Source organism: Cavia porcellus, unplaced genomic scaffold (assembly GCF_034190915.1).
Source record: "Cavia porcellus strain 051 isolate PalLab524CR breed Dunkin Hartley unplaced genomic scaffold, mCavPor4.1 scaffold_19, whole genome shotgun sequence".
NCBI lineage: Eukaryota > Metazoa > Chordata > Mammalia > Rodentia > Caviidae > Cavia > Cavia porcellus.
The window spans coordinates 47,080,435-47,095,176 of NW_026947502.1; the positions used below are offsets into that span (position 1 = coordinate 47,080,435).

General features: G+C 44.4%; 1 protein-coding gene across 6 annotated transcripts in view; it reads left to right on the plus strand.

Moving 5' to 3' along the window:
* The window catches only part of Fam135b (family with sequence similarity 135 member B), a 294,122-nt gene that overhangs the window by 249,228 nt on the left and 30,152 nt on the right, over positions 1-14,742 (plus strand). For all 6 annotated transcript variants that reach the window (XM_063231033.1, XM_063231029.1, XM_063231030.1 and 3 more), the window contains 3 exons: positions 3,933-4,088; positions 5,395-5,468; positions 12,911-13,065. In XM_063231033.1, the coding sequence (XP_063087103.1) occupies positions 3,933-4,088; positions 5,395-5,468; positions 12,911-13,065 (385 nt within the window). The remainder of the gene's footprint in view (positions 1-3,932; positions 4,089-5,394; positions 5,469-12,910; positions 13,066-14,742) is intronic.

The following is a 14,742-nucleotide window of genomic DNA, read 5'->3' on the forward strand; positions in this document are numbered from 1 at the left end:
AAGAAAATTATCCTCCAAAAGAATTATCTAAATGAATTCAATTCGAGCCATTGGGTTTTGCTTATTGGCTAAAATATTCCAAGACTTAAAATTTCTGTTACCAACTTGTCTTTGGACCTGACTCAAATGAATAGGTAAGCTTATAAACCTGAAATTTGCATCATTGAACATCTGAGTGGAGACAAGGGAAAGAGGTTAAGGAGTTGGTTTTCAGCATGGCTACAGCCTCTAAGAGTATCTGGAAGTTTTCAGGGAGTGCAGGAGACCCTGTCTTCCACCCACTCCCCCAGTGCTGCATCAGTGAAGGCTGAGCAGGCTCTGAGATTGTACTGCAGGCAGCAGGATGGCAGTCACCAAGCCAGTATGATAGGGTCAGTAGTGAAGTAGGAGGGGGAACTGGGCAACCTTGAAACCGCACCACTTGACTCCAGGCATCAGAAATCTTGTGGCCATGCATAACCTCCCATCTATAGAACAGAGTTGGAAATAACAGTGCCAACTGTTTGAATTGATAGAAGGATTCAATTACCATAACACTCCCAGACACAGCACCTCAAAATTCTCAGTTGTCAGTGTTGCTATTATTGTGATTCCTGTGTACCCTGTTGAGTATTCAGGAAAGACTGTTTGTATGGGTGGGGCAGATCCAGCATTTAAAGCAGGAGAAGACCCTGCAGGTGTGTGTGTGTGTATGTGTGTGTGTGTGTGTGTGTGTGTGTGTGTGTGTGTGTATGTGCGTGTGCATGTGTACATGGGTGTGCAATATGGGAGAAATTTTCTTAAAGATGAGTACAAGCACTAAGCCAGGGTTGTTCGCATGAAAGGATTACGAGCTATGGATGCATATTGATTACCTGTCATTTACCTTAAGGGTTCAGGGGTCTGGGTTTCACCGAAAGAGGCTGAAATGTTCTAGACTTCTGTAGAGCTGTATCCTTGTGGTGGCCCTAATGTGCAGCCAAGATTGAGATGCTTACAGAAGGAACATGATTGTCTGGGAAATTTAAGACAGGTTTCTGTAATGCCTGCACCTCCTAAGGATATAAGCAGGCCTCAGTTCCTGCATGCAAGCTCCCCTGGGCCCTCTGGGATGCTGCGTGTGTGTATCTTTCACTGTGTAGGTGTATTATAGCCACTGAAATGCATAGCCATAGTGGGACCAAATGCATCCTCCAGGACTCTGTGTGTCTCTGTGATACTTCCTGAACTCAGCACACTCTGTAGTACACTTCAGACATTGTACCAACAGAGCCAGAGAGGTAGGGAAAAGAGGGGTACATGGTGAGAGCCCAGTGATGAAGCAGCGTGTCAGGTAGTGAGTCAAGGAGGCTCACCGGTGACAGCACTGGGCCACAGTTTTCCTGCCTGTTAGTGGAAAGGACCATCACTAGTCTCCTGAGAAAGTCTTCCGTGCTTGCCGTGTGCACTGGCACAGGCTTGAGCGTTGATGGGCATAGCAAAGTCCTCCTGTGTCTTAGTTAGACGAAGCTTCTTTCACCTTACAGAAGCCATTGCTGTTATCAACTAGTGTACAATAATTCTCCTAAAGATGCATTTAATGAGTAACCTTCCTTTCTTTTCTCTTCTCTTTCTTTTTCTCCTCTCCTTTCCTTCTCTCTCCTTCATGCCTTCCTTCTCTTTTCCCTCCCTTCTCCTCCTTTCCCCTCCCCTTTTTTTCTCCTTTCCTCTCTCTCTCTCTCCTTGTCTCTTTCTCTGTCTCTGTCTCTGTCTCGGTCTCTGGCTCTGGCTCTGGCTCTCTCTCTAGTTCTCACTCTGGATCTCTCTCCCTTCAGAATTCATCCTGTCTTTGAGTACTACTGTCATGGGTGACAGAGTGAGAGGCACTGGTGCCTCCCATTGGTGCCAAGATACCAAGTTATTCAATAAGAGTGGCTGAATTTGCACTGTTTACCAGTCTTTGTGCAAGAGGCTAGGAATATTGAGGGGACTGAAGCTCACAGTGCTGGTCAGGAGGAACACTGGAGAGATCAAGGTGAGGGTAGTCATTTTGGTGAGTGGTAGAGCTTTGAAAGAATAAGCAGAAACAAGGAAAGATAGAATTTAATAGTTCTCTACTTTAGAGTACAAAGTCTCAAGTGGTGAAGAGAAGAAAGGAACCTGGAAGGTGAGAGGAGGCCTCCCAGGGAGAGGGTGCAGCCTGACCATGGGCCTAGTGGCAGTGAGTACCCAGGTCTGTGCATGCTTGGGCTGGGTCAGTGGAGTTTGGCCTGTGATAAGGTGGGACAACTGTGCCTCATTAGAGAGGGGTGCTGGTTGGAGAATCCAGTACTCCTAGCTCATCTCAAACCCTCAGTCTCTATTCTGTAGCTCTGTTACAGTGGCCCAGTTCCCTAAATCCTGACCCACCCCTTGGTCCTGCCCTTGCTTCCTGACGCCTAACACTCATCATTGTGTGGGAGACTGGCCCAAGTGTTATCACTAAGAACTCATTTCACCTCTTGGAAGAAGCATCTCAGAGATGCTATGTTTGAGCAAAGCCTTGTGCCTGGAAGTCAGTCATTAATTATAAATCAATAAATCCCCAAACTTAGGCAGACTCACTATGACAAAACTTCACCCTTTTCCTTCCTCCTCTTTGATGCCTCACCCCATCCTCTCATTCTACATCCATCACCAACCTTCAGTCCAAGAAGAGCAGAAAGGACCCAGTGTTTCAGGCACAGAGATTTCTCTCTATATTATTACCTACGAAGTCTGTTATTTTGGTTGCGTGCTCTTTGTGTATTCATTGAAGAACTGGATGCTCAGGACAAAGAAGAGAAAGAATAGATGCTCAAAAGGGCTGTGCCCATGTGCCCCTGGCCCACCAGCATGGCAGAGAACTCCACACCCCTCTTGTCACCTCACATTCCTCATCCAGTGTGAAGGAGGCTCCCTGAAGACAGAGGCTCCCTCTTACCCATATTTGTGCTTTGCTCATTCCACACATGTGCCTGAGACATCAAAGGTGCTCATCAAATAAGTGTTGAAAAACTAAATGAAATGAAACCCAGAGTTCAGTCTCAGTATTGGACAGCTGGCTCCCAGCCACTCCTCAGAAATGTGATCTTCCTTCTTACCTCTCTGTAAGTCAAGTTACTCCCAAAGAAGATGCTGCTCTCTATCATAAACTTCAGTACTTTTTTTTCAAAGTATCTTCCACAAAGACTCCAGGAACCATCCCAGTTTAATAGCTTTGAGTTTCAATTAAGACAATCTGTAAAACCCCTTAAGAAGTGAGAGGCATGGTGGCAGGAAGACAGTAGTGAACCAAGGCTCTTTAGCACTGGCCCTGTACAAAGCACCTAGCCAGTTACGTGCGATGAGGTTAGAGAGACTGTGTTCTCTCAGGAGATCCTCCAACTCCTGCTGGGAAGCAGGTATGTTACTGTGTCATGAAGACCTTCAATGAAATTCCAGCTTCCTGCAATCTCAGGCATTCTGTTCATTCACTCTCATTTTACTTTTCTGTAAAAGGATGCTTCTAGTATCCTTTTAAAGGGCAATTCAAGGATTAAGAAGGAAACATGTACAAGATACCTAGTGCTTCACCTGCCAAATAACATATATTAATAAGCGGGGGCTATAATAGAAGCAAAGCGCTGAGCTCAGGTTTTAAGGGTACAGAGATTCCAGTGTGAGGACCTGTGGTCCAGGGAGGTGTTGGGGAGGATGTGATGGTCAGCTTCCAGGTTTCCACAGTGGGAGGGGGGAAGTAGTGAAAGGTCATGAAAGAGTCACCTCTGGATCTGAGCGCTTCCAGGCAGGGTAAAGAGGTTCTGCAGTGATGAGATTAGAAAGATGGGATAGAGATGCTGAAAAGAGACAGGCACTGTACACAGAAGGAGAAAGTACAATACATTTCTGCAAACTGAAAGGTAAGCTGTGCAGAGAAAGAGGCCTTCTGACTGCGACCTTTCTTGCCTTCCCAGATGCTGAACAACCCCGAGAAGATAGCCGAGCAGATCAGCAAGGACCTGGCCTGGCTTGCCTCCCATCTCATGGCTCTGTGGACCCAGTTCCTGGACACGGTGACACTGCACTCCCGAGTGACCACTTACCTGACCCAGGAACACCACACCTTGAGGGTAAATTGTCAAATAGTATAGATGCCCTAATTTCTTTGGTTTCCTGGGGAAGTCTTGTAAGAGTTAGCACACTAAGCAGAATAAGCGCAGAGATTGCCCAACCTGTAGGTCTGAGTGTCTGTTCTGGGTCTTTCATGAACATGCACTATGACATTATCAACTCATTTTTTCTCTTACACCTCTGCTCTGTCATTCATAGCATACTTTCCTTGACTATATTTGGTGATGGAAGAAGAGCTTATCACAATGGGTGCCACAAGAACTTTACAAAGTACTCAAAGGGCTGGGGACATAATTCAGTACTAGCACACTTACATATCATGCAAGGTCTTGGTCCACAGTACCACAGCAAATAAATAAAAAAACTAAAACAAAGTTTGAAAAAATTCAAATGCAATACATTTATCAGTGCATGTCTTTGTCACTAACTCGGTTCCCGTGAATAAGTAGTAATGTACAACCAGTAGTGCTTGTATTCACACATAGAGGAGAGGTGAAAAGAACTGGGGACCATGGCTCACAAAATGGTCAGCAAACACACTTCTGTGGCTGGCTTTCTGTTTATTCTATAGTGGCTGCTTGCAAAGATTGTATGTTCTAATAAAAGAAATATAACCTGCCTTAAAAATGATAAAAAGCAATGCAAGAGCAAAGTCATAAGAATGCACAAAACCTAATAGATAATCTGTTTCAGCCCAGAGATCCAGAGGAGGAAAGCAACTCTGGAGAGGAGAAAGCCTGTTATTTCAGACCTCTAGCAGTGGGCAGAGTTTTCCTACTGTTTGTACATAGCACTTATCTCCTCCGCCTCCAGTTTTAAAAAGCGGAGGTCATAGTCACAGTCTTAGTCACTTTTCTGTCACTAGCACAAAAATACCAACATTCACATTTTAAAAGAGGAGAGGCTTATGTTGGCTCATGGGTTTTAAGAGATTTAGTTCACAGTTGGCTGGCTCCAACAGGAAAGTTTCATGGTGGAAGGAACTGGTGGGCCACTGTTACCAACCCCAGGGCAGGCAAGAAGCCAAGAAAGAAGAGGAGAGAGAGGACAAAAATATACTCTTCCAGATCGCACCCCCAGGACCCACCTCCAACCAGGCCCCGTTTTCTCACACCACATTCAGCCACTAAATCTACCAGTAGAGAAATCTACTGGTGAATGCAGCACCGCCATGGTTCTGTCACCTTCCACACACGTGGATTTCAGGATATGTCCTGTGGAAACGAGCACTGATTGTGGTGGATTTTAGACCTAAACCATACATCTTCTTACAAATTAAACTGTTTACATTGTTTTGTTCCTCAGGTCCGAAGGTTTTCTGAGGCCTTTTTTTATATGGAGCACCAAAAACTTGCAGTTTTAACCTTTCAGGAGAATTTGTAAGTAGTAATTGCTTACCCCCTTCATCCTGTACGATGGCTATTATGTCACATTCCACTCGGCTTCTTGGTTCCGACTCCTCTTTCATGTTGCCTCTGGCTGTTCACCCACATTTCCTGTAACTGCTCAGGGTGAAGGAGGCAGACTCACCATAGAACAGGGGCTACACATGGCAAAGAACAACCAGAGGTTTTGTTTTTTGTGTGCCATTTTGGACTTCCTAGGTCCCTGAAGACATCTGTGTGGAGTCCCCCACAAACTGCATTAGAAGCAAGTGACGTGGCCATGAGCTTTGTCAGAGTCTAGGTGTTTGAGCTGAACTATCCAAAAAAATGTAATTTGCGCTATAATTAAGTCCAAACGCCCTAATTTAGAGGACTGATGAATCTTTAAGTTTATCTTCTTCCAGTAAAGATTGAGAAGGACTCAAGACAGTGAGAGCTTTGAGTGAAATGAGTTATCCCTTTTCACAGATTTCCTTGTGGTTCCTCCCAGAATGTTTTCACCACTCTTATACCAACCCAGGGGTTTCTTAGTATTTCTAAACTGTATTTTTACCCAAAAACAAAGCCAAAACCAAAACAAAAGAAAAAAATCCAGAGGAAGGTGAACAGTATTTGGGGTGCTAGAGCAAATCCCCAGGAGAGGCACCTGGGTTTCATGTATTACAGGACACCAGCCCAGTCAGGAGGTCTTTTGCGCCCATCTATGTAACGTGACTTGTGGACTGGGGATACAGCTCAGTGACATAAGTGCCTGCAGCTAAGCTCAGGGGCCCCTGCCCACTCTGAAGAGCTCGGTTGCAGTGCCATGCCTTTGTTCTAGACACAAGTGACAAAGCATTCAGGGCACCTGGTTGCAACCTGCTCACCATGATGTGCAATAGGTCTTCTACAGGGCTATTTAGCTACTTTTATTTTTATCTTAACCTCACATGCTCTTAGTTTCTTTGTCCATCCAATGGATGAAGTGAAAGTTGACTGGAAATAATGCAGATGCCTATATACAGGAAATCTACACTACAAGCCGCAGAGTATGCTCAGGGATTGCTAAGTGATAGACAGTTAATAGGTTAATATTTATTGTCCCCCTAAGACAGTGTGGGTATAGCAAGAAATGAATTCAAGAATGTTCTATGGGTCCACTTGTAATGAACAAAAAGGTAAGATATCACTTTTTCACTTCTGATAGTGGCAAGGGAAGAAAAATAAAGCAAGGCAAAGACATGGAAAATTATGAGAAGCAGTAAATGACCAGTGCCTTCATAAATGTTTCACAGCCAGCTCTCAGAGACCAAGAGCAAACAAAACGCTCTGTTGTGTGCACTGATTTCTGTTGTGTAAGTGCCCCACAATGGTCAAGTTCAGTTTGCTCACAGGTTATTTCTAAATCTGGAGTTGAGAAGGGAGATGCACAGTTGACTTTTCTGAGGCAGCATGAAGTGGGCCAGGGCAGTGCTGAGTGTGGAGCAAGGACTGTTGGTCAGACTGATAAAAAGCAGTGACATTTGAACGCAGTCTAGGGTAGCAGTGAGCCGGCTATGGCATAGGAGAAGGTGGCTTAGGCTGCTGCAAAGGTTATGATGTGGAAAGAGAATGAACATGAAAAACAGCAAGAAGCCAAGTGTGGTTAGAATGGAATGAGCAGGTAGGAAAAGCAGAAGGAGGAAGGGAACACAGTGCAGGAGCGGCTAGCTCAAGAGGCTTATGGTCCAGGGAAATAATTCAGGTTGGGCAAATTTCAGTTACCTTTTAACCTGCAGATGAATTGGGACCACAGGACTCCAAATCTCAGATACATGGTTTGACATCTTAATGCAGTAACTTATAATACTTTTGACACCCATCTTCCTACCTGGTTACTTAGATGGTAAAAGATTCTTTGTTTCAGTGAATATCAGGTTAGTGCCAGCAACACCCCAGACATTATTGGAAGTGTTGACTATCCTACAATAAACCAAAAAGACAAAGGCTTTTTTAATTGCAAGGAATTCTATGGAAAAAAATGTACAAAATGTATGTCTGAGTGGAAGAATTAAAGATGATGCCACTTCATGGAGTTGTCAAAGTCTTCATGAGACAGTAACACCTTAGTCAAGATCTGAATCAGAAGCAGGTCCTAAGCTCTGCTACCCCTAGGAAGTTATTTACCTTCATCCTACAGATTACTTTTAGAGATTAAAGGTATTTTAAGTATTCAGTTATCACCAGTATCATATAAGAAAAAGCCTGGAGTAGAAATGATACTACTCAAGAGGAAGTGGCCTTTTGCTAGGTCAATAAGAATAAAGTTGTGGGAGGGATGGCTCAATTCAGACACAGAAAATTCTTAGAGAACACAGACAAAGTGCAGTGCACAGAGGTGGGACTATGATTGAAGTGGCAGATGAGGCTCCCTAAAGCTAATGACTGTGTGTGAGCTGGGCAGTGCCCACAGGGAGATCAGAGAGGACAAGACCTCTGGGAAGATATCCGGTTCCTGAGCGGGGCAGGGCCATGCTTCAGAATCAAGATGGGCAAGCATGAAATGCAAAGTGGCACCAGGGAATCTCATCTGTCAGGACTCATCTCGCTGAAGCTTGAATGTGATCGTATTTCTTAAACAATAGATCACCACCATTTAGTGGCTGTGATATCAGCTCAATGGTGTTGGAATCACACTGTGTAAGTGAAATGGGCTAGGACAGCTGGGATAGACAAAGGGAAGAGAGGAGTGAGAAGTGTCTTCTGAAATGTTTTTTCAATGTGTGTGTGTGTTTCCAAAACCATGGGATTGCCATGGAAATAAAGGCTCCTTCTGCCATAGGTTGTTATCTTTGAAGCATGCTGAGAGGTAATTTTATCTTGGCACAGTCTGTGTGCCTATAATCCTAGCTCCCTGGCAGGCAGGGGATCCCAAGTTACAGCTCGGCCTATGCAACTTTGTGTATCGCTGTCTCCAAATATCAAACCAAAAAGGGCTGGGTGTGCAGCTTGGTTTGAAAACTCTGGGTTTGATCTCTCTCTCTGTCTCTGTCTCTCTCTGTCTCTCTGTCTCTCTGTCTCTCTCTCTCTCTCTCTCTCTCTCTCTCTCTCTCTGTCTCTCTCTGTCTCTCTCTCTCTCTCTCTCTCTCTCTCTCTCACACACACACACACACACACACACACACACACACACACACACACATTGTCCTTTAGAATGGAGGTGTACCATGCATGGTGTGTGCTTTTCTGTCCCTCCTTTCCCTCATCAGGGTCCCCCCAGGATTTCTCACAGTCAGACAAGGTTTGATGGCAGTCTGTCAATGAATGGGTGTGGAGATGGTATGGAAAGCCTTACTGAGGCATTCATTTCCACAACATGATCAACGAGATGTCAGCTTGACTTTTACATTTCCCTGTTGAGAATTGTCACATGGTCTAAAATTTTACAAATCATTCATTCTATAACACGCTCTGAATACTGGGTTGACAAAAAAAAGGCATTTACCTGCTTTTCTGGTGTTCACAGTCTGTATGCTGGGGATTTAGCTCAGCGGCATAAGGGCCTGCCTTGCAAGCAGGCAGTTGTGGGTTTAATCACCGGTACCGATAAAAAAGGAAAAAGGCAAAAAAAAAAAAAAAAAAAAAAAAAAAGAAAGAAACCTTCCAAACTTTACATGCATTGACACATTTAACATTCACATTTACTCTGTGTGGTAAGGACTGCTATTTCCCTTCACATACACAAGAAGAAATGGGGAATCTAGACTCAGAGAGGCTGAGTAGCTTACCTTAGAACACATAGCAAGCCAGTGACAGAAACAGCTGTCTGTTGGAGTCCAGGCCCTCACTCTTAGCCGCCTTGCTGTAGCTTCTCTGTACAGGTGTAGAATCATTCCCCCCCCCCATAAAAAACAAATGTAAATTTTCAACTTCTAAAATGAGAGTATTTTATGCTGTCAGACTGTATTTCTACAGTCAGGGTAAACTTGCTGTTGAAATGTGCAGTTGATGGACAGGCCCTGTGTGGTCTGTAAGATGCTTCCCCAGATGGGTGTGTGGAATGACCGGACTGAAGCCCAAGGATATTTTCTTGAATGCCCTAAGTGTGAGACCTTTGCCCACTGTGTGTTCAGACTGATTTGCAACAAGGCAGCTGCCCTGAGAATCATTTGGTCATGAGGAAGGGACCATACACTAAACCACACTCAGGTATGGAGGCACCTGTCACAAGCAGGTGGGTGGGGCCTGCCTGGCCTGGACCCTTCCAAGTTAATGTCTCCTGTGTGTGTGGCTGCTGCTGTGGGTTGGGCTGAGTGTGCCCAGGGGAAAGTGAGGGGCAACAGTGTGAAGAGAGGGCAGAATCCACACTCCTGTTTGAGGCCTTTTCATGATAATGATGGGAATTTCTCAGTGAATTCAACTTTTAGTTGCTAACATAATTGTTCACTCGACTTTTTGTATTTCTCCTTATGTTTGCAAGATTATTGATCACTCATGAATTTCTAGGCATGAAGATTTGGGAACTTCACATAGAGTGATTTTTTTGTCATGGGACATAAAAGACAAACTTGCAAATAAGTAGGATCAACTCAAATAGGGCTAAGGGCTTTTTGTGGTGCTAGAAAGTATCTGATTTGGTGAGTTGAACCAATGACTCACTAAGGTAAGACGTCAAGGCAGAGCATGTCTGAGGCCTGCAGGACCTCTCTTTGATCTTTGCCTGGGAGGAGGGAGCATTCCTGCCTGGAACACTTCTTTCTCACTTGCTTTCCTCAGTTAGCACCGGATAATTCCAAAGAACCCTCTGCATATGAAAATGAGAAGTGTCTAATTAGGGGCATGGAGCCACTCTGCCGTGGCCGAGTCCTACAGGAGTCCAGGGGAGGTGGAAGCATAGCTCAGCCCAGGTCTGAAGGTTTCAGGACCAAGAAAGCAGCTGTGCAACTCTCAATCCAATGCCAAAAGCCTGAGAGACTTGGGTGCCCTCTAGTGTGGGTCTTGCAGCTCAAAAGTTGGAGACTAGGGCAAAAAGAAAAAGGGAGGGAGGGAAAAAAAAAAAAAAAAGGCATCTTGGATCCAAAGAGAGAGCAAGAATTCATCCTCCACTTTTTGGGTTCAATTCAGGGCGCCATTAACAAGGGTCTCTCCAGTCACGTTGAGGTGGGTCTTACTCATTCTGCCCACCAACTCACTTATCAATCTTGGAAGCAGGTCCGCAGATGAACTTGAGTATTCTCCATTCAGTCAAGCTGGTACCCATCACTTACCCTCACAAGCCCACGCTTTGTTAATGTGACACCCGCATTTATGCCAGTGAACCATGCTTGATATCCAAATAAAGACAATGATGACATCATAGTTCTGCCAGTAGCCATAGGCATCTGTCGCCTCCAGGAGATGATGCTGTGCTGTGTACCAAGTAAGGCAGGCAAGGCGGATTCCTCCAGGAGGCCTGCTTTGCTGGCCTGGGGTTCCTAAGTCTGGTCTTAAAGCTCCCACAAGGGTACTGTCCCCGAGTCTTCTTGGAGTCTTGCTGATAGGGACTGGCACTGGTCTTTTTCTTAGCACACACTACCATAGTTTTAGGAAAGCAGTCACATTCATAAATGTCCCAAACTCAAGGCAGCCTTGTGGTGGGAGAGGACGCCCTGCGCATAAAGCTCAGACCTGATCCTCCAACAGCTGCCTGCTCCACTGGGATCACCTGCGTGGGTGCTTGTTTCTTCATGGCTTTGTAAACTGTAGACTAGACCCACGTTCAATTGCAGACTGTCTACAATATCCTCATTGCTTTATGCTTAATTAATAATTTCCTTTGTAGAGACAGGGTTTCAATGTATAGTCCGAGCTTTCTCAAAACTCACTGTATAGCTCAGGTTTGCCTTGACCTTGCAATCCTCCTGCCTCAGGCTCCCAAGTGCTGGGAATGCAATCTGTGTCACCACACCCAGCAATATTTTTAGTAAGTTAGATATTGAACTCTGGGAGACTGTGGCAAGCGAATTACAAATTAAAATATAGTCTAAGAAGTGTAGCAACTTAGGAAAACTCTGCATGTCAAAATAAAATTTCAAAAAAAAATGGGATTAAAGCTCTTTGTGAAGGTTCTGAATTCGATCCCAAGAATTGATTTAAAAAAACTGAAACAGAAATTCCATATTTGTATGGTAATAAAAATGCAGAACTGATGGATACAAACCCTATTTATATATTGAGTATGTAATTATTTAAGGAATTAAATGTTCAAAGAGTTATGAACTTGCAGCATCCCCTGTGGCTGTGATGAAGAAGGAAATCCCTTCTCCTTTGCCTTTGTGGATAAAATTCAGTTAAAAAGTAAGAATATAAGACATACATATATGATATTAACTAAAGTATATCAAGTAATATTTAATACATTTGTTATACAGAATACATGTGGATTCCATAGTATATTCACACAGATCCATCTCATTGTACCTGTCAGTGGCAGCATCCACTATCTTGTGTCAACTACCTTGTGTCCACTACACTATTTCCTTTGGGCCCGTGCAGAGTTCCTCAGCCACAGTCCTGTTCTACAGGCACAGCTGTTCTGCAGCTGGAAAGGGAGTAAGGAATTTCCAGAATTTAAGCTGCTTCCTAAAGATACACAGACAGACAGACATTAACCCCGCATGCAGAGTACTCCTAAACTCACCAGGCTCCCCAGTCTCTCCTCTCCCTTTGCAGGGAGGGGACTGATTTGTTATACGGAACCAGTGCTACTTTAATTTTTTCCCTTTATAAGGTAGAATAATCACTCCCTCTTCTGTAGGGACAAAAGGTAAATATTTTCAACCACCCAAGTCTGTGAATTAGAAGCAAGGCTTATTCTAAATTTTGGAATCAGATTCTTATTGATGCAAAAATTTGGTCCATGGAGAAAAATGTGGACTCTTTAAAAAAAAAAATTATTCGTAGAAGAACCAAAACATGATTCCTGAGCTAGGGAAACTAGTACCCTTAGCAAACATACTAGTTATCCACAAAATGATCAATAGAAAGATACTTTAGGTGGTTTTTAATTCAAACATGCCAAAATATGGGTCAGGCCCTTCGTGGTGTTAGCAGGTAGAGAAGGAAGAGTAATATGTGCTCCAAAGCACTGACTGATTTAAGACTCCCAGTCCCTTAGAAGCCGGATGACATGCCCCTCTTCTACAAAGTCCCACTGCCTGTGTGTGACAGGTAACCTAACAACGCTTCCCCTGATCCTGCAGCCCGTGGGCTCTGATCCTAGCCCCCAAACCAGTTCCCAAACAGAGTCCACTACCGTGGTTATGGGGATGGGGGAGGGGACTTGAGAAGCAGAGACGTGTGGATGGACATGCAGATGGCCATGATCGTGGCCAGCATGTGCTCAGGATTTCTGAAAGTTTACCTGAGACCCCCACACTCCAACACTTGTAAAGAATGCTGGTCCCTCTCGGGTGCTCACGCTGTCCCTGTGCCACCAGGATGCAGACCCACAGCCAGCTGTCCCTGGATGTGCGGAACTCCGAGTACCTCGCCAGCATGCCTCCGCTGCCTGCTGAGTGCCTGGACATCGATGGTGATGGGAACACCCTGCCAGTCATCTTTGAGGACAGATATGTGGACTGCCCAGTGACAGGTCTGCCCCCTTTAGTTGTTTTGGAAAGTTTGGATAAATGAGGCCTTTTGAGTTGTTTGGTGGCCTATGACTGTAGTACCCGCACTCTGGAGGCTGAGGCAGGAGAATTCATGTGTTCAGCTTGAACTATTTAGTGAAATTTTGTCTCAAAAACAAACCAAAGAAACAAAAAATACCTTCCAGAGGAAGAGACTTGGAATTCACTATGTTTATATCCTTAACAGACATGGAACCAAATTAACAGTGTCTCACCCAATCACAGAGGTGATAATTAACCTTAAGATCAAGGTTAAACTCACTGCTTTTTAAAAAAAGACTATTTTTCAGTGATACTGTTAAATTAATCCAAAACTTTGTGCAATTACTGTGAAAACTGCAACTTGGTCCCTTCAGAGTAGAGATACCCAGTGCCTCCATACTGTCCAGGTCATACATGATGACTTGGGAGTTGATAAAGACCTCATCAAGTGCAGCTTATCAGAAGGTCATGCCTGTTTGAACTTTAATGGCATTGGGTACAGTTCTCAGGAAGTTCTTTTCTGATGCTTGAAAATCCTGAGGTAAGTGGGCTGCAGAACTGCCCATTGGTGGATGACTTATTCTGGGGAGAAAGGAAACCATGTGCATGTGCTCTTCATGTGCATGTGTCCAGCAGGGCTGGCACAGGTGACAAATGTCTATTCTCTGCCTTCTCCTGCGGCCCTGATCGCAGAAGTCCCACAAGGACCAGAATATGCCAGGCTCCACATTGGGGGTATAAGGGCTTTATCTCATTAGTTCTGTATAAAACCTCACTGTGTGTCTGTACTGCACAGAGAGAACCTGAGGGCTAGGACTGTGTGTTCCTGAAAGGTGATGTGACAGTAAGCTGACGTTTGAAGCAGCTCCGTGACTCTGACGCTCATGTTCTTTCTTGCTCTATCTCCACATGGGCTCTCATTCCAATGAAACACCCGAATGGCTAAATTTTAGAGGTCCTGAGTGGGGGCCTTGAGTGATGCCAAGAAATCTCAGTGACTTCCAAGGACAGTGCATCCTTCAAACCATGAATTTGCTTCTCAGTTATACTCTGCCATCTGGTGTCAGCCAGATGTATGACAGCTAAACTGTGTGCAGTTCAGAATCAGCCTCCAACCTAGCTGATCAAAACAGGGTATTAAAGCTTTTCCTTAGATGCAGGGTGAACATGTATGTGTGTGTGTGTGTGTGTGTGTGTGTGTGTGTGTGTGTGTGTGTCTGTGTCTGTGTACACACATGCATGCATGCATGTGGGCTTGTGTATACACGTATACACATTTGTTTATGCATGTGTATGAATAAATGTTCATTTCTCTTATATGTATGTACTTTACAGAACATTTGAACAGTTAGAGAAACTAACTGAACATTCAGTATCATCATTAGATTTGGTCATGATTATGTTTTTCCTCTAGTTAATAACAGATATTTGAGTGAATATAAATCTCCAACCCTCGGTTCTTAGGTGCAATTGTATTGCATACTTGATTTTTTATCAGTCAGCTTTTTCTCTGAGCTTCCAGCCTGCAGAACTCACTGGCAAGTCCGTGTTGATCTTTCTGGGCTTTCTCTGTTCAGCTGTTCCCCCTTTCTTTCTCATGTCAGTGTGAATCAGCAGCAAGATGTGACTAGGGTGGCCGCAGCAGGGGCCAGTCACAG